The 24967-nt window shown below is 52.2% G+C and overlaps 1 protein-coding gene across 5 annotated transcripts in view; it reads left to right on the forward strand.

Moving 5' to 3' along the window:
• The window catches only part of CPT1A (carnitine palmitoyltransferase 1A), a 58296-nt gene that overhangs the window by 25437 nt on the left and 7892 nt on the right, over window positions 1-24967 (forward strand). For all 5 annotated transcript variants that reach the window (XM_007497793.2, XM_007497795.2, XM_056801178.1 and 2 more), the window contains exons 3-14: window positions 1371-1510; window positions 6664-6835; window positions 9699-9800; window positions 10741-10878; window positions 13696-13773; window positions 14383-14490; window positions 15771-15858; window positions 15971-16166; window positions 19086-19274; window positions 20600-20705; window positions 24220-24336; window positions 24578-24742. In XM_007497793.2, the coding sequence (XP_007497855.2) occupies window positions 1371-1510; window positions 6664-6835; window positions 9699-9800; window positions 10741-10878; window positions 13696-13773; window positions 14383-14490; window positions 15771-15858; window positions 15971-16166; window positions 19086-19274; window positions 20600-20705; window positions 24220-24336; window positions 24578-24742 (1599 nt within the window). The remainder of the gene's footprint in view (window positions 1-1370; window positions 1511-6663; window positions 6836-9698; window positions 9801-10740; window positions 10879-13695; window positions 13774-14382; window positions 14491-15770; window positions 15859-15970; window positions 16167-19085; window positions 19275-20599; window positions 20706-24219; window positions 24337-24577; window positions 24743-24967) is intronic.

The following is a 24967-nucleotide window of genomic DNA, read 5'->3' on the forward strand; positions in this document are numbered from 1 at the left end:
AAACCTAATAACCCATATTGGTAAGCAGAATAAAAACAATCACATGATTATATCAAGAAGTGCCTCCCCCAACCCCTGCTGACCAAACAAACCAAGTAAAAGGGCTTTGCCTGAATTTGGCCCCTTGCGACTAGCTTAAAAGGAAACTTAAAAGGAAATCAAAATGATGAGATTATATGAATCTGGAAAGTCTTGCAGTGGAGACTTTCGATTGTAAGCTCCTTGAGGGCAAGGACTGTCTTTGGCTTCTTTATGGATCCCCAGAGCTTAACACGGTACCTATATGGTATATAGTAGGCGCTTAATAAGTATTGATCCGTGTCGCTGGGAAGGACAGAACCAATAGAAAATGAAGTCCAAGAAGCTGTCTTCCTGGGACTAGAAGGGACAGTCAGGCCCAAAGGGATCCCCTGGTGACAAGGATGCAGCGATCCAGGCTGGAGCCATCTAGGGGGGGATTTTAAAAAATCCCGGGAATGCGCTCTAGTTTTCAATGAAAGCATTCCATGAAGAGATGGAATTTGTTGAGCTTCTCTCGGTGTCAGAGGTCCCAGAGGCCTAGAGAGTTTCTGCTCAGCAGACTCCTAAGCAAAGATTGCATTTCATAGATCTGTTTCGAATAACATCTCTGAGCGCCCTGAACAAGCTCTTCGTGAGTGAGCTTAGTTTGGAAAGCAAGTGAAGTCCAAAGACCCCCTTTTTTACTCCCCAAAGCACCGACGAATTGGACTTTTCCAGGAATCCTTCCAAAATGCTTGTTAGTCAAAGAAGTGTGTCCTGTCCCCATTTTACAGATGTGGACGTTAAGTCTAGAGTGTTCCAGAGAAGTTAGGCTTGCACAAAGGCTCGATTCGTTATTTCAAAAGTCCAAGTACAGGAAGCCATTCCTCAGTGGGTGGGAAAAGTTCTTATTTAAGCTGGCTGGATTTTCCTAATCAGTTGAGCAAATGAAGGCAAAGAATAACAGGCCGAAGAGCCGCAGGCCAAGGCTGAGGGCTTTATCCGGGCTTTTATCCGAAGCACCACCGCGGGGGCCCCCATGTCCCTGGGAAGCTGCTCAGGGCCTTAGATGGGTAAAGGACGGAGAACAGAAAGGAGGGGAGGCGAGTTCCTGACAACGAATCCCCAGAACATGACAGCATTTTCTCGGGGATGCGTCCAGGCTTGGCCGGCTCCACCGGTCCGCAGGTCTCCCTCTTCCCCTCTGGGGACCCTTGCTCGGCTCAGTGCGAATGACCTAGTGCCCAGCCGGCCGGGTCAGCCTTGGCTCATGCTAAGCTGCTTAGAGAAGGCAGGGTCAAGAGATGCCTCAAGTGGATGCATTGCTGACCGCTCTGCAAAGCTCCCTCCCTCTTTGTGCTTATTTTTAGAATGGGATCATCACGGGCGTCTATCCCGCCAGCCCGTCCAGTTGGCTCATTGTGGTGGTGGGCGTGATGTCAACCATGTATGCCAAAGTGGATCCTTCCTTAGGAATAATAGCGAAGATCAATCAAACCCTCGACATGACGTAAGTGGCCGTCTCCTGTTTCGAGTTCTCGGGTCCTCGTGAGTTTGATGTGCCAAGGACGGTCCGTAAAGATGGAGTTTGGTTTAAGCTGTCTCCGTCCTTGCCTGTGTGCTCTCTTGTCGCTTGTTTGGTCTCGCCGCTTCCCTCTTTGGGATCGGAATGGGGTGGCAGCCCCCGGGCACTCTGCGGCCCCAGATGGCTTCCTTGGCGTGGCAGGGGCCGTGGGAGGATTCTCAGGAGCTCCAGCTGTCTGGAGGCAGCTTCAGGGAGGACCCCAGAGGGGGAACCCTGGAACCACTTCATCGTTTTAGCCTTCTGAACTCTCAGGGTTGGCACGGCTCTGAGGAGATTGTAATGAATGCCTGTGGGCATTTGGGGGTGCCAAATCCTGTTTTTGAGGAGATGGGGAAATAGTACCCATATTTCTCTGGGTTTACCTTTTAGATGGAGAGCAGGTTAAGCAGCAAGCAATTGAGTCTGTCTTCAGGTGTTTAAAGAGCTTTCCTGATTCTTCCTGGATCCTGAGGGCAGATTTAGGCTCAACTTTGTCCTTGTAGATTTGAGCATTCAGGTAGAATTGGCAGTGATGGGGGGAGGGGGTGCTAATTAGGAATCTGCTGCCCTGGGGTTTCAAGCTAGCTCTGAGATCAGGGAAGGTCAGAAGATGTCGACGGTGTGATGAGTTTGGTTCCACAGCCTGTGACGGTCTAGAAAAGAGAGACTGGTAAAACTTGCCACCAAAGCCACCTTGAATAGATGAGCCTAATCAATGAATGGTCTTTTCCTTAGAAAAGTAGGCTTGGCTTTGCAGGGAGGCTTATCTTTGGGTACAGGCCAATTTCTCTTGCTTATCAATATGACACATTCTAATTTCTTATCCTTTTTTAATATTGTGCAATTTGAACGGGTGCTTGTTGATACTTAAATTGCTTCCTGATGGCTAGCAAAGAGTCTCTTTCATCGACTGTGAAGCTTGACAACAACACTTCTGGTGAATTTAAATTGGAATTCCTCCTTGTCCCCGTCTTGTGCCTTATCTTGATTTGTGCTCTACACTCTGTTGCCAGTACTTACAGAAAGTTTTATTTTGTTGATCGGTTCCATGAAATATGGTATTTAGACTATTTCATTCTGTTTTTCTTGAAGACAAATCATTCTCAGATCATCTGACAGGATTTTGTCCACTGGCTTTGTGGTTTGGTCTGTGGAACTCTGAGGTCTTCTCATTTTGAGATTTTAAGAATTTTACCCTCTTCTTCCAGCTCTGTCCTTTTCTTCCTTTCCACTAACTCATTTCTCCAACCATTCCCCCAGCATTCTTTTAAAGTCAGGTGTGGGTGTGGGTGAGTGAGAGCTTCTTTCCTTTCTTAAAACTGATGTCCTTCTCCTTTGTTTGACATTCTTATTATTTTTTTGAGGGAGTGCAGGAAACTGAGCTTAGGCAGGAGGGACTGCCTGTTCTGCTTTTTTTTTCCTGCCTTCTTGATAGAATAGGTTCCAAGTAGGAGCTGAGACTCACAGCAAGCCCAAAGACTCAGGGCCAGTCATTTCCACTACAAGAAGCCAGAAGAGTTTCCCCAGCATTTGGGATCATAAAGGAATGAGAACCCCCAGAGGCCACTCCCAACTGGCCTTCCCTCTGCTCCTCACACAAGGCAGGGCTCTCTCTAGCCTCCTCACCTTTGCCCTGGCTGTTTCTGATGCCTGAAAGGCTCTCTCCCCACAACCAGTTTTTCAGAGCGTCTCTTTCTTCTTTCAAGATGCAGCTCAGGTGTGCCTTCTCATGACATCTTTTCCTGATTCTCCCCCAACTGCTCCCTGCTTCCCTTCCTAAATTAACTTGCCTCTAAACCGCTTTGTGTTTATTTTCCATGCAATCTTTATTGTCTCTCCTTGTGAATTATATGTGATTCCATTTGTGTTCATAGCCCCAGTAACTAGCACACAGTAGGCACTTAATGAAGGCTGGTCGAGGAATTGCACATTTATCTCTTTGAACATCTTATGGAGCCGGAGTAACCTGTGTAAAAAGAAGGCCCAACTCTTTGTCCTCTAGCTGACTAAGTTGTCCGACTCAGTTTGCTGGATAAGGTAGAGAGACGTAGACACGAGGCCGCCCATGAAAAGGGAGGCGGTGTGCTCTGAATCAGACGTGTCACGCTCACATAGGAAGGAGGACCGCTACACCGTCCACAAGGATCCACGGCTTGTCCACAGATTGATGTGGAAAACCACGTATTTACATGATCTCTGGCTTCTTGTAGTTTTATTTATGTTGTTCAACATCTCCCAGTTACATTCGGATCGAGTTCCTGCCACACTCAGGAGCATTGTGGGCTTTCAGGCCTCTAAGGCACAGAGGAGGGCATCCAGCGCGTTCAGGCATGAACGTCCGTCACTAAAGCAAGTTACGGTCAAAGTTACTTTTCAGAACAGACTTCGTTTGATCTCGGAGGCGAGAAGTGAAAGGTGGACAGATTCCGGGATCCATTGACCACAGCGGCTTAAGTCATTGTGCTAATTATGGGTGTCTCCCAACCCTTGAACCTTTGCAGAAGGAAACAGGGAAATTATAGCCTGACTCCTGCCCTCGTGCTGACGGCCTCTGGAGACAGGGAGACGTTCCTAGTGTGGGCTTGGGGCCTCAGGTTAGCCCCTCACCCACCTCGGAAAGTCATCTCCCCTTCTCCCCAAGGATAGCAACCCTAGAGAGGAACTGGGAATTCCCTAAGACTTGGCTGGACCCGCTGCAATAAGAGGGTGGCAGCCAGTGTTCTCCAGCCCCAGGTAGGACTCCCAGTCAGTGACTCAGCCTTGAGGAGCGAGGTTCCATTCCCGGGGCCTTCTTGGAGCTGCTGGACTTCTCCGGCTGTAGGTGCTGGGCTTGTTCCTGCTCTCTGCACTCAGCTTGTTCCAGTCATCGTTCCTCCCCGTGGATCTCCTGCTGAATGACTTGGCTTTCTCCAGTGTTTCTTTTCAAGATTGAGATGAAAGCGAAGAAGTTTGATCATCCAAAGCCTGCTAGAATCTGAGTATTTACAGATTTGTGCATTCCTGCCGTCCTCTGCTAGAACATGGGCCTTCCAGGCTTGGGCTCTCCCAAGGGGCTCTGGGCACCCTTTCCCCAAGAGGGTCTCCATATCTTCCAGCTGTCGCCCTTTTCAAAATGTCCCTTTTTCTAGGTATGTGTAGTTTTTGGCCCTCGTTTCCTGACATTTTAGGGTTCACCCGAGATGGTGAATAGTCTGGTAGAGGGCAGACCGGTGCTTCCAAGCAGTACATCTCTGTAAATGATCCACGAATCCCGGGCTCTGAGTGTGGCTCTCGTGGGGGCAAGAGACCGCTGTAGACACTCTTCCCCAAGCCAGAGCTGAACGGAATCTGCTGACTGTGGCTTTGGGGTGAATCTGAGCAGGGCCCTGGACCTCCTAAGGGAGCCCCTTCATCTCTGGACTGACACACACGGGATGCTTTTCCCTCTAAGAACTCCAGCTTGGCAGCTGCCAAAGTTTGAGCATTGAGTCGGGCCCTCAATTCCTCATATTTTCTCATGGAAAGCTGGAGATGGCCATCATGGAGCATCGCGAAAGGTATCATCGTGTGCTTATTCGTTATTCGGCCTTTGTCTGGGCTGGGCTTTGGGGATGACCCCCGCCCACCCCCTCTTCTCAGGGGCCCGCCTCCTCATGGGATAGTTACGTGAAAGGGGGCTGGGGTGCAGGGACGAGATCGATCGTGCAGCGGAGATGGAGACCATCTCTAAGAAGGACAGACAGGGCCAAGGAGGGAAGGCTGCCGGAGGAAGGTGGTTTCTGAGCCGAGTCTTAGAGGGAGCTGAATTCAAATCCAGCCTTAGACACTTACTAATGGGACTCCAAGTGAGTCACTTAACCCAGTTTGCCTCAGTTTTCTTACCTGGAAAATGAGAACCTTTTTAGTATCTCTGCCAAGAAAACCCCACACGGGGCCATGGAGAGTTGGATATAACTGAAAAACAACTGAACAGCAAGAGGAGAGGAAGGAGAGAGTTGGAGGCATGGGGGACAATAAAGGCAAAGGCCTGGAGGTAAGAGATGATGGAACATTGTGTTGGAGGAATACCAGGGAGGGCAGAGCTGCCAAAGAGGTGAATTCACGGAGCCGACTGTGAGAAGACGGCAGAAGAAGGGTGGAGGATCGGGTTGGGAAGGGCTTTTGGTGACATCGAGGCCTCCGTGTTCGGTTCTGGAGGGAACGGGGACCACCGTGGGTTGTGATGGGACAGCAGGGAGGGAGAGGAAGTGGTCAAACCCACGTTAGGAAACTTGGGTGATGGGTGGGGAAGACACTTGGGGGAGGGAGGGGACCAATCAGAAGGCTATTGCAGTAGTGTAGACAAGGGGGGAGGGGGCTGTGAGTGTGGACACGCCTCAGGATGTGTCAGTAACAGACCGGATGTGTGGGATGAGCGGCGATGGCTGTTCAAAGATGACACCCAGGTCACAGGCTGGAGGTCTGGGCCAGGACAATGGCGCCCTCCATGGCAAGAAAGAAGTTGGAAAGACGAGAGGGTTTGGAGGGGGGAACGAGCTCCACGTTGGACCTGTGGATGTGGATGCTCACCGTCTCTCTGCCCGTGGGTCTGTCTGTCTCTGTCTGTCTGTCCAGCTATTGATCAGCTGTGTATAGGTGGGATCATCCCTATGGATGAAGCAGGGCAGGGAGAGGCGGGGAAGAGAAGAGGGTCCAGCAAAGAACTGAGGAATCGTCAGATGGAACCAGGAGAGAGCAGAGTCACAAAGTCCTAGAGAAAAGGGAAAGGGGAAGTGTTGGATGAGGGCCAGGGAGGTGGCCCAGGGACCGGAGGTCCTGGGTTCAAGTCTGGCCTCAGACCCTCCCCAGCTGGGAGGCCCTGGGCGAGTCACTACACCCCCATTGCCTAGCCCTGGCCACTCTTCTGCCCTGGAGCCAGTACCCAGATTTGATTTTAAGATGGGGAACAAGGTAAAAAGGCCTCAGGGCACCTCAGGGCCTTCTCACTAATGACCCTTTTGGCCTGGAAAGCGGTTCAATGAGAGGCGTTTCTGACATCAAGGCTGCTCGCATCGGGCTAAAGCTCGGGGTCCCCCCCCCCCCCCCCCCCGCTAACGTCCCCCTGCCCTGTCTGTTCACAGAGGGTCCATGTCCAGCCAGACCAAGAACATCGTCAGCGGCATCCTCTTTGGCACGGGGCTCTGGGTCACCCTCATCGTCGCCATGAGGTACTCCCTGAAGATGCTGCTGTCCTACCACGGCTGGATGTTTGCCGAGTACGGCAAGCTGAGCCGCGGCACCAGGATCTGGATGGTAATGCTGCTCGGCAGGGGCGGGGGCCAGCCCATCTCCTTCCTTTTCCCATTTTCCTTCCTAGCAGCTGCCCCGACTCGCTGCCGACTCCCTCATCCAGAATGGAGCCACACGGAGGCTGCCCTTCTTTTCTCCCCTCCTGCTGCCTTCTTTTTGGTTCTTTAAAAAATGCTAAATATTGATCCTAAGGCAGTGACTCGCCTAAGGTCACTCGGCTAGCATGTGTCTGAGGCTCCGTCCACGGAGCCACCCAGCCTTCCCCTCCTGCTGGCTTCTTATTTCTTTCTGGAATTGGGGAGCCTCTCCAAGACGGGAACCATGGAAGGGCCGTAGAGGAATGGCAATGGTAGAAGTGGCCGCACGTGCTTCTGAATGGCCTCAGTTAGTCATATATTTATCTGAAGGAAAAGAAACGTTTTCTAAAAGCCCTTCACTGCCAATATGTTTAGGCACAACAACAACAACTGGCCTTTAGAGAGTGCTTTAAGGTTGGCAAAGTTCACGTGGGATCCGTCTGGTTCTCCAGCAATTTTGGGATTTTGGCCCCATTTTACAGCTGAGGAAACGGAGGCTGAGTCAGGTGAAGAGACTTGCCCAGGATCTCATGGCCAGGAAGGCAGCATCCAAGCTCGTATCTCCCCAGCTTTCACTTTTGCACTGCCCACTGCCCTGCCTTCCCCTCACAGACAACACAACCTTTAAGGTTACTTTTCCCCTAAAAGACAATCGAGAGCTGTTGGGGAAGGAGCTGCCGGAGAGAGCAGGAGGGCCGGGGAAGCCGGCACCGAGGGCTGTTTAAAAGTGGTTGACAAGGTCTGAGTGGCAGCTCTCGGGCAACTCCAACCAATGGGACCCGGGACTGACCCTGGAGAAAAGCAGGCCAACACTTGGGCAACGAAAAGCCTGGACTACTTCCTGGTCTGACTTTTTCCCTTTGAAATCTCGGCCCTGATTCAGGGATGTTGTGGCGTATAGAGAAGGCGAAGGTTTTCCAAAGAAATATGACTGTTGCCTTATAAAAAGCAAAGCTATTGAGCGAGAGGAAGCTCTCTGCTGCCGGCCGGCCGCTCTCCCGAGCCAGAGGCCTCAGACCCCGACGTGGCCCGGAAGCCTCTCCTGGGACTTGCCCCGCTGCCCCTTATGGAGATGAGGCCAGTCAGTCATGTGGCTTGGGAGTCAGGAAGATCAGAGTTCCAATCTGGCCTCAAGCCCTTCCTTAATGGGTGCTTAGCCTCAGTTTCCTCTCCTGTCAAGTGGGCATGCTAAGGGTTGTTGTGAGGGTCCCATTTGTGAGGCGCCTGGTGTCTGGCGGGAGCCTCAGTGCTTCTTCCCTTCCCTTCTCCGTCTCCAGCCGGTTCCGCTCGCAGCCCAGAGCGAGGGCTCGGTTCTTCCTTCATCCGAGGGCTCCAGAAGCCCAGCATCCTGTTACCATCATCTAATCCAGGCACCTGCTCTGTGCCAGGCACTGCGCCAAGCCCTGGAATTACACGGATTAAAAACAAACTAACAAACCCAAACAGCCCCCAGTCCCTGCCCTCAAGGGGCGGGGGGGAGACTCCTAGTGGTGGCTCCGGGAGGGGGCACATATAGGCCTGGGTGGGGTCTGCCTGGAGCGATCCAAGGCGCAGGCAGCCAGGGCTCACGAGCCTCCCGCAGGGCCCCTTCGCTTTTCAGGCGGGCCGTGCTCTCCTCGGGCCAGTCCTGGCAAGGCAGAGCGGCTCGGCTGCCCCGCGTTTAAGCTGTACTTCCCCTGACCGTTCTGGGCTTCGCACACTTTCAGAAGGACCAGGCAGCAAACAGCGAAGCTACTGGGCCATCAGGGCAAAGGCGACATGCCTGCAACCTGATCCCGGATTTATTCGAGCTCCGAGAACTAGTTCCTAAAACCCTTCACTATGAGAACATTTGCATGATCAGCAACTTGGAGGGGCTCTCAACAGTCCTTTTCTGTTTTATCTCTCGGGGAGATCTCCTGGGCGGGGGGATGCAGTGGGCTCTGTTTAGGCCACGACCACGCTTCCATGGTTCCGATCCTTTGTTACCTTAGGACAGAGAAAGCAACTGGGAGGATGGGACAAAGGTGTGTCAACACACGGAACCAATCCATGAATGGGCCCCAAAATGTTCTTCACAGTTTACCTCAAGAAATGAGGCAGCAGGTTATAGGGGCTAGGGTACTTGGAGTCAGGAAGACCTGAGTTCAAATCCAGCCCAAGACCCTGACCAAACCATTGAATTTGGCCAAAAGACTGGCCTCTGCTGGTCCCTTCCAGCTCTAAGTCTACGATCTGGTTGTTTCCGGTAATGGAATGGTGCATGTAGGTCATGGAAAGGAAACTACCTCAGCTTTCTGACTCTTCCCCAAATGGATTATTTTCTGGGGTTGGTATTAACATGCCCATTTCTTTTCAACTCAGTGATGTTTGGGTTCCTGGGAATGGCAGGGAGATGCTTGTTTTTTAGAAGAAAAAAAAAAACCTGCCCCAAATAACCCTCCCATAAATAGTTGAGAAGGGACACCAACTTATTTTGTTTTCCAAAAGAGATTGTTATGGATACTTTTTATTTTTAACATCCCATAAATTTCACTCTGTAGCCCGTTTTTTTAGAAAAGGAAAACAAGAAGAGGAAAAAAATCAGCAAAACTAATCAACCTACTGAAAAAAACTGACATTCCATGCAATATTCCATGCCCCTGGAGTGCCTGCCCCCACCCTCTTCTGTCTCGAATAGAATCAGAAAAGGCTTTCAGCTCTTAGATTCCTGTAGTCTCATTTTAAAACCAATTAGTTTAATCAGGAACGGTTTAGGAGGTGCCCACAGCCACTTGGTTCTACTCTAATAGGCTTTTCTTGGATTTCAGGGAATGGTGAAGATTTTCTCAGGCCGCAAACCAATGCTGTACAGTTTTCAGACATCCCTGCCTCGCCTCCCGGTGCCCGCTGTTAAAGATACTGTCAACAGGGTATGTTGCTCCAGGACGTTGCCTTTAACGGAATGATGCTCTCCGTGTTCTAATGCTTTCAAGCCCTTGACTCTTTGATGGGGTCTGAAGGGGTGCTCAGTGAGGCATTGAATGTCATCTCAGTGCTTAGAGTGCCTGCCACCTTTCTGCTAAAGGCAGGCATTGCCTCTGTGCTCCCAGGGGCTCTGGAGTGGCTGAGGCTTTGGTGAACCGGCCCCCAGATCGTCTCAGGGCTGAGGCAAACACTACATCTGGTGGAGATGAATGAGGACAGAGATCCCGTCCTTTGTTGCCCCATCCCTTCAGACCAGCCAGCCCTGGGAGGGGAGACCGGCCAGAGGGTCTCCATGTCGGGCGCTGCTGGCTCACTGTCTCCTCTCCCCAGCACCATCTCATGGCAGGCATGGTGGAGGGTCCATTTGGGGCACCTGGGAATCAAGATTTTAAAGACAGATGCAGCTGCTTCCATGATCCTTCAGAGAGGGGGCCACTGACCCACTCCAGGCTTGGGGGTGCCGATCACCCATTTCCCCATCATGTCACATGGTCAGAGAATGAAGCTTCACTGGCTTAGGGTGTTACTACAAACGGGAGATAAACTAACAAATCCAATCTGGCAGAAGAATTAAGCACCGTCTTCCCAAGGGGGTTGGGGGGACCTCTGGCTTTCTGGCCGGAGGATCTTCAGGTGTGAAAACTCCCCTTCAACTGTTACAGGTTGGCTCTCTGTCCAATAGAGTCTTGGAAATGGAGGTCCTGGGAGACAAGTGGGCTTGTCCTTTGCCAGGGTGTATCCAAGATAGGCCTCAATCGGAAGCCTCCCAACACTCAGGCTGGGGCTTGCCAAAGCCTACATGGATGAAAGTATCATTGGCTCGACTATGCTCTCCTGCAGCGTCCCCCGGCTTTGATTTTCTTTGTTTCATTTCCTTCCATTTAGTACCTGGAATCAGTGCAGCCTCTGCTGAACAAAGACAACTTTCAGAGAATGAAGGGTCTCGCTGAAGATTTCTCCACTAACCTTGGCCCGAGACTGCAGTGGTATCTGAAGCTGAAATCGTGGTGGGCCACGAACTACGTGAGTACACGGGCCGTAGACGGCTATTCCACGGGCGCGGTTCCTGTTTGGGCGCCTGATGTGGCTGGGTTTGGGGGTAGACATAAGGGAGAAGAGCTGGTCTCTGCCCTCGGTCCATCAATGTGCGCTTGTGAAGCACCTGCTTGCTCTCTGGAATCTGACGTTCCAGTGGAGAAGACAAGTCTGTCTATGCCCTACCTAAGTGGAAAGGAACAAATAGAGGCACGATGGAGCAAACTCCATCATCGTCTGGGAGGAAGGGCCCAAACTGGGGGTAAATCGAGGCAGCCTCCTGTAAATGTTAAAAACTGTAAATGCCAAACTGTAAAGCTTTTGTCCAAACTGGTAAAGATAATTGTTAGTGTTTTGACTTAAAATCTAAAATAAGTGGTTGCCATGGGAAATTCCCAAATATGAAAATACCCAAATCAACTGGGATTTATGGAGATTTTAATTAATATAAATGAAGGAATTAAGGGAAGGAGGGAGAGAGAGAGAGAGAGAGAGAGAGAGAGAGAGAGAGAGAGAGAGAGAGAGAGAGAGAGAGAGAATTAATTGCTCTGGCTCAGGCTGAGCCAAGCAGTATTAAAGGGCCCAGCCAAAATGACCAAGGCCTGAGCCTAAGAGAGAGCGAGTCACTCTTTATCACTTACCACAAGATCATTTCCAAGCTGGGTTCTTTCCCTCTGAACTGAAAATCCTCTCCAAACTGAATTCAATTGCGAACTCAATTCAAAATGTCCCTCATTTCAACTCCAAACTCCAGCTACTAAATTACCTTTTACCCCTTCCTTTTAAAAAAATTTTCTCCCCTAAATTTTCACATCTACCAATCACAGTAGATGCTTTTCCCCAGGACTGCCCATTCTTAGTTCTCATCTTCTTTTGTTCTCACCTTCTCTGGTTAGATTATATCTTTTGAGTATTTCACACCTCTTTTGTTAAGCTTGCCTTTTGTAAGTTACTTGACCTTTTAGGTACTAATTTAACCTTTATAGGTACTTAGCACCTTTTTGTATTAGATCTAAAAATAGACCACTTAGCTTAAGGTTTTAGCTTTACTGTAAGGTATGAGTTAGGGACTTTTCATTGTTCAATCAGGACTTTGCAACTTTATCTTCCCCTAAGGCACTGTCTGAGTAGGGTGGAGTAATTTTTAAAGTTCTCAATACATTTCTGATTAAGTATCTTCATTGTTAAAAATGGGGAATAGCTTAATCAAATTTTCTAGAGTCTGAGTAGTTTTTAAGATTCACACTCTGTACAGAAGCTGCTTCTAAAGGGGACAGGGGGGCTCTGGGAGGTGGACATGAGGGCTAGTGGGTGCCAGGCCTAGAGGCTGACTAGTGCTAACGCCTGGAGACCCAACGTAGGAGATGACGGATGGTCATGGGGGACAGGAAGGTAGATTGTTCCAGCTGGGAGGGAGCTTTAAAAGACAATGAGGAGAGTCTCTGTTCAGAGGGGGGCCCCTAAGAAACCCCTGGACATGCCAGAGTTTAACGACAATCACTGAACCACGCCAGATGGATCGGAGCGTGGAGGCATGGGAGGCAGACAGACCAGTGGGGAAGCCTAAATCTGGGCAAGAAGGTCATGGGCTAATGAGGAAGCCAGTCAAAGATACAGAAGGTAGAAAGAGCTCCAGTGGGCAGGGAGGGAGAGAGGCGAGCTGGAGGAACACCGGTTTGTGCGGAGATTGCAAAGCCGAGACCCTGGAAGGGTGGTGGTGGTGCCTTTGGCAGAAACAGGGAAGTCTGGAAGAGGACAGTCTGAGGGAAAGATTGTGAGTCCCGTTTGGGACGCATTGAGTCTGGGATTGTCATCAGGGCATCTGTTTCAAGATGTCTGGGAGGGAAGCTTTGGACCCGAGACAGAGATCCAGGCATCACCTGCATAGAGAAGGTCATTAACCCCCCTTCCCCCTGGGCTAGTGGGGTCGCACAGTGGATAGTGCATCAGACCTGCACTTGTGAGGACCTGGGTTCAAATCTAGATTGAGACATTTCCTAGCTGTGTAACCCAGGGCGAGTCCCTTCATCCTGTTTACTTAGCCTTTGCCCTTCTGGCTCAGAGCTAGTGCAGCAAGAGGGAGGTGGGAGAGCCAGAGCCAGAGCCAGAGCAGGACAGAACTTCAGGGAAGACTCACCACAGGAGGGTCTGATTTGCATTATAAGCCTGCAAAGGAGTCTGAGGAGGGGCGATCAAAGAGGAGGAGCACCAAGGAGAAGGGGGGCCAAAGCTTGGCATGGGGAGGTGCCCAGGAGGGGAGGGCGGTCAGTCGTGCCACCCAGAGGAGAGAGGCAGAGAGGGAGGGAGGAAGAGGCATCCCATTGAGGAACAGTCAGATCCTCACTCCCTTCGGAGAGGGGGAGGGAAGGAGAAGAGCCACACTGAGAACTTTGCTCAGGGAAGCAGGGAATGAGAAGGGATCTGACCGGCGGGTGCCTGCAGGGAGAGCTGATGGCTTTGGCAAGTGCTTTGGGCATTTTTAAAGACAGGACAAATTGTCTGCAGAGTAGCAGGTCGATAGATGGATAGATGTTGGGAAGAATTCCTTGACGAGCCGGGAAGCCCGACCCTGGGGTCTCTGAGCTCTCCCAGCCCGTGTTCCTCTGCTGAGAGGCGAAGGGGGCCCCCTCGAGGTCCCTGCCTGGTAGAGGCTTCCATGCCCCCCGGGATCCCATTTCCAAAGCGATCTTGGCACGGCGTCCTCCGATGGCCCCTCCGTTTGGGCCCTGCCCCGAGGCGTGTCTGCATGGCCGGGGAGTCCCTTTAAGAACTTGTGTTTGTCTCTTGCTTGTCTCTCCCATGTAGGTCAGTGACTGGTGGGAAGAGTACATCTACCTCAGAGGACGAAGCCCCATCATGGTGAACAGCAACTACTACGCCATGGTGAGTGCTGCGCAGCATCTCCGGGTCACCATGTGTGGGGAGGGCCCCTGGGAGCGTGGGGGGAGGGGACCGCGGAAGCCCCTACCACCTCTTGCTGAGCCAGACAGACTGACCTGGAAGCTGGCCTGTTCTGCAAGAGCGAGCTTGTGGGGTGCTCACGGACGGCCTCGCCCAGGCCTGGGATGCTAATTGGGGCTCAGAAGCACCTCGGCCCTTCCATCAGGATGAGGAGGGCGCTGCGCCCGTGACTCCCAGGATCCCCTGGGGCGGGTGAATACCCGGAAGCTCCAGGACCCCCTTTGGAGCTCAACAAAGAGCTCCCCCGCGGCCGTGGCTTACACCCTCTTTCCTCTGATCTGGGGACCCCCGTGAGCTAGTGGCCGGGGAAGGAGCTTCCGTTCACGTTACAGACACCCTCCAGCTCCCAGCCGCTGCAGAGATGTCAGACACGGGCAGGAAAATGGCCATAAAACGGGGACGGGCCAGGCCGGACTCCCCCGAGGGCCGCGCGCCCAGGAGGGTCCGAGCGCGGCGCCTGAAGCGGCGGGAGGCGCTCTGGGGGTCCCGGCTTTGACGCCCTCTTTTCCCTCTTCTCCTCCGTCCTCCCAGGATCTGCTGTACATCTTGCCCACCACCATCCAGGCTGCTCGGGCGGGCAACGCCATCCACTCCATCCTGCTGTACCGGAAGAAGCTGGACCGGGAGGAGCTCAAACCAGTACGTAACCCGGCCGAGGCCGAGCTCAGCTGGCCCAGAGGCCGCCCCCTTTGAGCCCCCTCCCTGCGCCTTAGAATCAGGGCAGAAGGGCGTAAAGGCCAAGTAGCGGGGCTTAATGGACTCGCCCAGGGTCCCATAGCTAGGATGGGCTCGAGCCCAGATCTGAACCCAGGACCGCCCGGCTCTGGGCCCGCCTCTCTAGCCCTCCAGCCACCCAGCTGCCCCCCAGAGAGAACAAACAGAACAAGAGGGTTTACTCTGGAGGACCTCACTGGGCCACAATCGTATAGCGCCCTCAGGCGGCGGCGACATCCATTCCCAGGACGCGGCGTCCCAGGGGGGCTTTTCTTCCTTTTAAGGGCTTGAAAAACGAAGCCAGACCCCACCATTGCCCATGAGGGTGATGCAGGGACGTCTGCTAGTCGCAGGAGGCGGTATGATGCTGAGTGTGCGTGTGTGTGTGCATGTGTGTGTGCCTGCGTGTGCATGTGCTGTGTGTGGTGTGAGAGTGCATTGTGCTCGTGTGTGCATGTGCCCATGTGTGAGCTGTGTGAGAGTGCCTGTGTGTGCATACGTGTGTTTGTGTGCCCGCGTGTGCATACATGTGTTCACACGTGTTCCCCATGTGTGCATTGTGTGCTCGTGCCTGTGTGCGTGTGTGCCCATGTGAGGCATGTGAGAGTGCCTTGTGTTCATGTGTGAACCTGTGTGTTTGTGTGCCTTGTGTGCATGTGAGAGTACCTGTGTGTGCACACGTGTGTTTGAGGGCAGGTGTGCACTGAGAGTACCTGTGTGCATGTGTGTGTTTGTGTGCATGTGAGAGTGCCTGTGTGTGCACACATGTTTGTGTGCATACGTGCACGTGAGAGTGTCTGTGTGCACACATGTCTTTGTGTGCCTGTGTGTGGCGTGCGTGTTTGTGTGCCCGTGTGTGCATACGTGTGTTCACACATGTGTTCACCCATGTGTGCATTTTGTGCTCGTGCCTGTGTGCATGTGTGCCCATGTGAGGCATGTGAGAGTACCTGTGTGTGGCATGCGTGTGTTTGAGGGCATGTGTGCACTGAGAGTACCTGTGTGCATGTGTGTGTTTGTGTGCATGTGAGAGTGCCTGTGTGTGCATGTGTGCACGTGAGAGTGTCTGTGCACACGTGTCTTTGTGTGCCCGTGTGTGGCATGCGTGTGTGCGCGCATCCCTGGAATACCGAGAGATCTGGCTTCTTTCTTTTCCTCGTCTGCTTTCTATACGAATCGCGCTGCCTCCTCGGTCCGTGCTCCAGATTCTCCTGCTGGGCTCCACCGTCCCGCTGTGCTCGGCGCAGTGGGAGCGCATGTTCAACACGTCTCGGATCCCGGGAGAAGAGACGGGTGAGTGGAGGCGGAGCTGCCGGATGGTCCTTGGTTGCTTTTGGCCGGGGGGGGGGGGCGGGGGGGCCTCGGGGGGCTTCTGAGCGTGACGCCGCCTCGCGCCCGCTCCTAGACACCATCCAGCATGTGAAGGACAGCCGGCACATCGTGGTGTACCACCGAGGCCGCTACTTCAAGGTCTGGCTCTACCATGACGGGCGGCTGCTGAAGCCGCGCGAGATCGAGCAGCAGATGCAGAGAATCCTGGACGACCCCTCGGAGCCTCAGGCCGGCGAGGAGAAGCTGGCCGCCCTCACTGCGGGCGACAGGTGAGTCCCGGCCGGCCTTTCTCTCTAGCCTTTCCTGGGCCTCCGTGTGGCCGGCTGTGGAGGGGTTCTGGGGCTCCCCCGGGCGCCGGCCTCTGGCGAGCCTGTTCTGGCTCAGCCTCTCGCCGGTGCCTGTCCTCGGCACATGGACGGTGGCGGACAACAAACTAGGAACCGTCTGTCGTCCCGGAAACGGCCGGGCGCAGAGAGAGAGGCCAGGCCGGCCGTCCCTCACCCCAGCGGGCTCGAAGCAGGGCCCATTGTGTGCCAGCACCCCCCCCCCCCCCAGCGGTATCTCCATTGTCTGTCCTCCCTTTGCCTCCGAGGCCAGGCCAGGCTCCTTCTTCGTCCTGCCTCCCCCATGGCTCCTCCGCGCTCTGCTCTCTCCCTTCCTCCGTCTGCCTCAAGCTCAGGGGCGGCAGCAGCTGCTTGTTTCCGAGCTCGGCCTTAGGCTTTGCAGAGGAGGCTCCAGAGAAGCCCGCGAAGCCCGTGCAGAGAAGCCAGCCAAGGAGGTGGTTCCCTCCTCTGAGCGAGGTGAGGGGGCTGGTCCCGGCTGAGCTCCAGCAGCGCCTCGAGGAGACACGGGCGCAGCTTTCCAGCCTTTGACCCTGCGGCGTCACTTGTTGCCGGGCAGATCCCCGTCCAGCAAGAAGCCGGTGCACCTGCCGTGGACGCCTGATGCAGTGAAGAAGAGCCAAGAGCGAGTTCCGCCTTTGCCCCCTGAGCAGACGGAGAAGGAGCCAGCATGGGCTTTTCCATCCTCTCTGACTTCTGTCTGACCCAAGAGGGAGCAAAGATTTGTGCAAGCTGCCTCTCGCTCTCTGGCTGAACCTGGGAACGTAGCGTGCCTCTCTCTTGGCCCCCCCAAGCGACCTGCTCCAAGAATGCCGGTCTGATGCATTGGTGAAGGGACTCCTCACACAGGGTGAACACATTTTACAAATGACACAGGACAGAGTTTCAACAAGATAAAGGCAGCCAATAGCCCGGGCAGGGAATGCTTCTCAGCTTCCAACCTGTGTCTGCCTGTTCATGTCAGCGAGCATTTACTGAGCGCCCACTGCATGACCCAAGTACAGAGGATGAACCAGCCTGGCTCGAGAGTGAGCCGGCGTTCTGTCGGGGGAGATAGAGGCAAACAGAGATGGCACAAGGGCAGAGTTTCCACTAAAGATGTATGTGCCCCAATGGGTCTGGTGCAAGGGATTGGGGAGGAAGCGGCATCTTCCTTTTTGTTTTTTTCTTTAGAATATTTTCCATGGTTACATGTTTCATGACTCTCCCTTTCCCCCTTCCCAGAGCCAACAAGCAGTTCCACTGGCTTATACATGTGTCATTGTTCAAAACCTATTTCCATATTATACATATTTATAAGAGAACAATCTTTGAACACCAAAACCCCAATCACATCCTCATGAAACTACGTGATCAATCTTGTTTTTCTTCTGCATTTCTGCTCCCACGGTTCTTTCTAAGTCCCTCAGCATTGTCCTGGGTCATTGCATTACTACTAGTAGAGAAGTCAGTTACATTCAATTATGCTACAATGTATCAGTCTCTGTGTACAATGTTTTCCTGGTTCTGCTCCTCTTACTCTGCATCACTTCCTGGAGGTCATCCCAGTTCACATGGAATCCCTCCACTTTATTATTCCTTTGAGCACAATAGTATTCCATCATCAACATATACCACAATTTGTTCAGTCATTCCCCAATTGATGGGCATCCCCTCATTTTCCAGTTTTTTGATACCACAGAAAGTGCAGCTATGAATATTCTTGTACATGTCTTTTTCCTTATTATCTCTTTGGGGTACAAACCCAGCAGTGCTATGGCTGGGTCAAAGGATAGACATTCTTTTAAAGCCATTTGGGTGTAGTTCCATAGTTTTCTAATGTTCTCTATATTTTGCTTGGTTTTAAATTCCTTCCTTTCCCACAGATCTGACAGGTATATTATTTTATGTTCACCTAATTTTTTTTAAAAACCCTTACCTTGTGTCTTAGAATCAATACTGTGTATTGGTTCTGAGGCAGAAGAGTGGTAAGGGCTAGGCAATGGGGGCCAAGTGACTTGCTCAGGGTCACACAGCTGGGAAGTGTCTGAGACAAGATTTGAACCCAATACCTCCTGTCTCTAGGCCTGACTCTATCCACTGAGCCACCCAGCTGCCCCCTATGTTCACCTAATTTATTTATGATTTCACTCTTTATATTTAAGTCATTTACCCATTTTGAATTTATCTTGGTATAGGTATAAGATATTGATCTAAACCTAATTTTTCCCATACTATTTTCTAGTTTTCCCAACAATTTTTGTCAAATAGAGAGTTCTTGTCCCAAAAGCTGGGATCTTTGCGTTTATCAAACACTGTCTTGCTGAGGTCATTTACTCCAAGTCTATTCCATTGATCCTCCCTTCTGTCTCTTAGCCAGTACCATATTGGCTTGATGACCACAGCTTTATAGTACAGTGTAAGATCTGGTACTGCTAGGCCACCTTTCTTCACATTTTTTTCATTAGTTCCCCTGATATTCTTGACCTTTTATTCTTCCAGATGAACTTTGCTATAATTTTTTCTAATTCTATAAAAAAAGTTTTTTGGTAGTTTGATAGGTATGACACTGAATAAGGAGATTAGTTTGGGTAGGGTTGTCACTTTTATTAGGAAACTGCATCTTCAAGGAAGAAGGAGGAAGGGAGGAAAGGCTGTGTCCATTCCAAACATGCAAGGGCTGGGGGTGAAAGATGGAGGGTGGCAGGATCCCGAGGTGGACACACCAGAGTAATGTCTTAGGAAGCTGCAGAGATGGGTTGGGGTCCAGGTCAAGAAGGGCTTCCCAAGCGAGAGCCTTTAAGCTGCGTGTCTTAGGGTAGAAGGAAGTGAGATGACACCTCCTTGTGTGTCTGCCCTTTGCTGCAGAGTGCCTTGGGCCAAGGCTCGCCAAACATATTTTTCCCGGGGAAAGAACAAGCAGTCTCTGGATGCCGTTGAGAAAGCGGCGTTCTTTGTGACGATGGATGACACTGAGCAGGGCTACAGCAAGAAGGACCCGCTCACCTCCATGGACAGCTATGCCAAGTCTCTGCTCCACGGCAAGTGCTATGACAGGTACGGTGGGTGTGCGCTTGCCAAGGAGCCCCGGCCCGGCCCCGGGTCTCTGGGAAAGCTTCTTGTCTGACGAGGAAGCAAGGCCAGGGATCCCCAAGGGCCAGACTGGCCACTCTTAGAACCAGCCACGCCGAGACACAGAAGTCTCAGCTCTTGGCCACTTTTTTGAATGTCGTTTCAGATTTTTTTCAGAAAACATCCCTCAGGTCACCTGTTCACGTAGAGTCCCGCCTCTCCCCATCCTCACGAGAGCCCTCCGGCCAGAATGCCGCCTGGGTGCCTGGCAATGGGAATGAGCTCAGCCCCCAGGCTGGACATTAGAGAGAAGCGAGGGCTCGACCTGGCCCCAAAGCAGGCTGGGTCCTGGCCATCTCCTCCATCCCCTGGCTAGTCTATGGGACTACAGGACTGTCGGGGAACTCGGTCATCCCTGGGATCCTGTGGGAGTCTCGTCCCTGCCTCTGCAGACAGACTGGGGATGCCATCTGTCCAGGCAGTGATAATAGCTGATGGCCAAGCACTCGACAAGCTATATTAAGCCTACTATGTGCCAGGCTAAGGAGTAGCTAAGTGGGGCAGTGGACAGAGCTCCAGGCTTAGAATCAGGAAGTCTCTTCTTCCTGCATTCAAATCCAGCCTGACGCTTCCTAGCTGTGTGACCCTGGGCAAGTCTCTTCATCCTGTTAGCCTTCATTTCCTCATCTATAAAATGGGCTGGAGGAGGAGATGGCAAACCGCTCCAGTATGTTTGACCAGAAAACCCCCAAAATGGTCACAGAGTCAGACAGGACCGAAGCACAATACACACCAGGCATGGAGCTGGCCCAAATGAAGGAAGCCTGGAGGCAGGGACCTTCCAGGAGGGGCTGAGCATCTGCCCTAGCGAGGGGGCGACTTCAGCAGGGAGGAGGGAAGCAAAGGCACAAATGACAAGGTCTGAAGGGGTGAAGCCGAGGGGCCTCGAAGGCTGGGAATGCCTGTGAGAAGAAACATAAGGAGAGGGCTCAGGGGTGAGGTTGGCCAGAGACAAAGGACCAGGGGCCCCCTCATTGCACAGAGGAAGAATCAGGCTCTCCCAGGGTCACACCGCGAGTGGGAGAGGCAGGATTTGAACCCAGCTTGCCTCGCCTCGAAGTGGCGTGCTCCAGACATATGGAGGCCAACACAATGGGGGAAATCCAGCTCCAAACATTGGTGCTGCGCCTGCACGGATGGGCCAGGGGGGGAGGGGGGACGGGGTCTCCAGGGAGGGCCGGGCCAGCTCCTCTGGCCGGTTTGGTTCGTTTTTCTTGCTGAGGAACGGAATCGGCTTTCTTTGGCCACAGGTGGTTCGACAAAACGTTCACATTCATCGTCTTCAAGAATGGCAAAATGGGCCTGAACGCGGAGCACTCGTGGGCCGACGCGCCCATCGTCGGTCATCTGTGGGAGGTGAGAGCCTGGGGGGTTGAACCAGGAACAGAAGGGTTCCCCGTCTGCCACTGTGGAAAGCTCGGGGTCGGGACCTATTGCTAGCCCTGCTGGACGCTGTGATGGCTCAGGAAGGTTGGCCTGGCGGTATTTCATGAGAGCACGTAAAGCTCCCATGGGACAGTGGGTGAACGGGCACCAACCGCTTGGCTTCCAGGCCTTTCCCACTGCTGAGTCCTTTTGTACATATCAGTTCTTTTGTGCCTTTAAAAAAAAAACAATTCCCTTTGGAGGGGGCAGCTGGGCGATTCTGGATGGAGAGCCAGGCCCAGAGATGGGAGGTCCTGGGTTCCAATCTGACCTCAGACACTTCCCAGCTGTGTGACCCTGGACAAGTCACTTGACCCCCATTGCCTAGCCCTTACTGCTCTTCTGCCTTGGAATCAATATAGAGCATTATTTTATTTTATGTCTCTGCTGTTTTAATAACAAATTTCCACATAAGTTTTCCAAAGTGATTTGATTCATGTTGTCCCCCTTCTGGAGCCGGCAGGCAATTCAATCTGGGTTACACATGTATTATCACATGTCTATATTATTCCCTTTGGTGAGTGAATAATCTCATAAACCCAAACCCCAAATACACGAGTGATGAGTCACGTGCTTCCATCTGCATTCTTCCCCCTGCCCTGGAGGGGGGAGCAGCCTTTGTCCTCTGGATCGTCCTGGCTCCTTGCATGGCTGTGAGTAACAGTCTGTCACCTCTGATCACCCCTCAGTATTGCAGTGACTGTGCATGATGTTCTCCTGCTTCTGCTCGTTTCATTCCGCATCAGTCCATAAAGGTCTCTCCAGCTCTCTCCGAGATCATCCTGTTCATCAGTCCTTAGAGCACACAGGAGGCCATCACCACACTGTCCAGCCATTCCCCAATGGGGGGCGTCCCTTTAGGTTACAATTCTTTGCCACCCCAAAAAGCGCAGCTAGAAATATTTTTGTACAAACAGGGGCATCCCCATTTTTCATCGTATCAATTCTAAAGCAGAAGGTAAGAGTCTAAAAGAAGAATCCCTTTGGGGAGCAGCTGGGTGGCTCAGTGGATTGAGAACCAGGTCTAGAGATGGGAGGTCCTGGGTTCAAATTTGGCCCCAGGCACTTTCCAGCTGGGTGGCCCTGGGCAAGTCACTTGACCCCCATGGCCCAGCTGTGCCTTAGTGTGCCTGTTTCTCAAATGCCTTCCAGCCCTGACTCTGTTCTCTTCTGCAGTCATTTCGCACGAGGTAGAAGCTTAGAGTTCTTTTCATTTGCATTTCTCCGCCAGGAATCTGAAGCATTTCTTCATATGGTGACTGATAGCTCGGTTTTCTTTGTCCCTCCGCCCCTCCGTTCTTGGCCAGGCTGTCATCGCTGCACTGACCACTCTCCTCCATCCCCATCTTGACCCCTGGGTGAACCCGCTCGGCTCTACACTGTCCTCTTCTTTTGAGTCCCATCACTAGTCTTGCCCCAGCCTTGAATCCTCCATCCTCCACTGCTTTCACTCGTAGTCATGTCCTGCTGAGCGAAGCTGGAGAAAGTCACACTAGGCTGGCTAATTGGTCCCAGGACGGATTTCTGCCTATGCAGTCTCCGTTGGGCTCTCCCGGCAGGTAGGCAACGCTCTTAGACCGCGTTTTATAATTCTCTCCCGCTCTCCACTCTTCCTCAAGCCTCCCCGGCTCCTCCAGCTGAGAAACTTGCCTTGGATTTGACTAAAAAAGGTTGAGGCCGTTTCCCTCGAGCTCTTTTCCTCCTTCTTCCTCCATCTCCTACCTTCCTGGCTCCCCTGACGAGACGCACCCTCTCCTTCCTTCCTGAGGCGAGCCTCTCTTCTCATGTGTGTGAGCCCGTTCAGTCCAGCTCATCTCTGGCGCACCATCTCCTCCAAGATGGTCCTAGTCTCCGTCTCAGCCTAAAACTGCACCCCGGCTCCCTTTGGTGAGCCCTCACTTGCTCTGTCCATCCCCACGTGCCACAGGTCTGTCTGTCTCTCCTTGTCTACAGCTGGGACCTCCTCTTCCTTCTTCTCACTCTGACCTTACTCCACTAAAATGGTTCTCTTCAGAGTGACCCAGGATCCATCCCTTGATCACCAAATCTAAGGGCCTTTTCTTAGTCCACATCCCTGGGGAGCTCTTCTCTCTTAGGCCTTTGTGACCCTGCTCTCTCCTGGTTCTCCTCCTCCTGCCTGACCACTCCTCCTCAGTCTCCTTTGTTATTCCTTCATCCAAGTCATGCCCGCTAACTGCATGTCCTCGAAGGCTCTATCCTGGCCTGCTTCTCTCTTCCCTCAATAGTGCTTCACTTGATGGTCTCATCAGCTCCCATAGAGTCAGTTATCATCTCTGGAGATGGTTCTCACATCTGGATATCCAGACCTAACCTCTTTCCTGTCTCCAGTCTCAGATCTCATTGGGTATTCTAAATGGAATGAATATTCCTAATATGTCCAAAACAGAATTCATTATCATTTCTGCCAAAGCCTTTCCTCTTCCCAATTTTCCTATTATTATTATTCCTATTATTGTAGAAGGTTTCACCCTCCTCCTGGGCACCTGGGCTCACAAGCTAGGTCAGTGATGGTGAACCTTTTAGAGACCGAGTGCCCAAACAGCAACCCTCATGCTGCATGTGATCTGCCCCCTTACAACAGACAGGGAAGGGAGGAAGTGCTCCCTTTGGGCTGCTGGACAGAGGGGTGGGTGATGTGAGAAATGCCCTTGGGGAGTGTGGGAAAGAGGGAGGGGTATAGCCCCGGTTCACCGACATAGACCTAGGTTATTTTCAGAAGGAGGGCATTAGCTGCTAGGGGGTTCCCTAAACATTTCATGTAGAAGGTGACACGATGTGAGTTTTGATGGAAACAGGCTTCTAAGAAGTAGGAACGAAGAGGGAATGGATTCCAAGGGAGGTGTGGGTAATGGCATGGAAGATAGGTGCAAAGAACAAGAAGACCAATTTGGCTTCCCAGTTTACTCCATCCAATTCCTCCCTCCCCACAATTTATAGCTCCTCCTCTTGTCTAAGATGTGTTTTTTTTTTAATCCTTATCTTTTGTCTTCAAATCAGAACTGTGTATGGGTTCCAAGGTAGAAGAGTGGTAAGGGCTGGGCAATGGGGGTTAAGTGACTCGTCCAGGGTCACACATCTGGGAAGCATCCGAGGTCAGATTGGAACCCAGGACCTCCTGCCTCTAGGCCTGGCTCTCCATCCACTGAGCCACCCAGATGCCCTCCGGCAGCTCTCATTTTTGGTAGACAGTCAGGAGTTTGTGCACTCATTTAAAATGCTCACTTTTAACTTAGTATTCTGTTTAAGGAGAAGCAGAAATTCTAGTTTGCCAGGGATGGTTTAAGATTGGGAATTTGCCTTTTGTACAAGCATCCTTTTTAATGGGCAATGATTGACTTCATTCCCTAGAGAGAATGTTAACGTCCTCAACTATAACTTTCTTGCTGTCTTTAAATAAATACCCAGAAGGTTTCTTTCTCTGCAGTATGTGATGGCTACAGATTGCTTCCAGCTGGGCTACACAGAAGATGGTCACTGCAAGGGAGACACCAATCCCAACATTCCATACCCCACCAGGCTCCAGTGGGAAATCCCTGAAGAAGTGAGTGATGGAGGAGGATCAGGGCCGTGCGACGGGCTCTGGCATGCCCCACGTTGGTGTGCTTGTGCTTAGTGACAGGGAAAGAGGCATCCTTGCTTCGGGGTGGAGGCTAGGCCAGGGCCTGGGAATTGCCACCCACTTAGACAGCAGCCACATTCTGCTCTTAGTGTGACCGTGAAGAATGAGCTTTGGCTCTCCTTGTGGGCAGTCTTGGTAAAGGATCTTAACCTCTTCCTTTTAGTGTCAAGACGTCATTGAGGAGTCCCTGAGCCTCGCCAGCACCCTGGCCAATGACGTGGATTTCCACTCTTTTCCTTTTGATGCTTTCGGCAAAGGGTTAATCAAGAAAAGCAGGACCAGCCCGGATGCCTTTGTGCAGCTTGCCCTACAGCTGGCCCATTATAAGGTGGGACCTGGAGCCTCCCTCACTCCCTGCTGTTCAGCATCCTCCCAGCAGGCCTGGATGATGATATGATAGGCAGGAAACGCTCCATGTAGGACAGAAGTGTTGGGCTAGGGCAGGGTCTGCAGGCTGTGATCCACATGTATGCCCAAGGAGAGAGGGAGAGAGAGAAGGGGGGAGTCAGAGAAACAGACGAAAACTGCAATCTCTCCTATGCGGACCTGAGCC

Source organism: Monodelphis domestica, chromosome 6 (assembly GCF_027887165.1).
Source record: "Monodelphis domestica isolate mMonDom1 chromosome 6, mMonDom1.pri, whole genome shotgun sequence".
Classification (NCBI taxonomy): Eukaryota; Metazoa; Chordata; class Mammalia; order Didelphimorphia; family Didelphidae; genus Monodelphis; species Monodelphis domestica.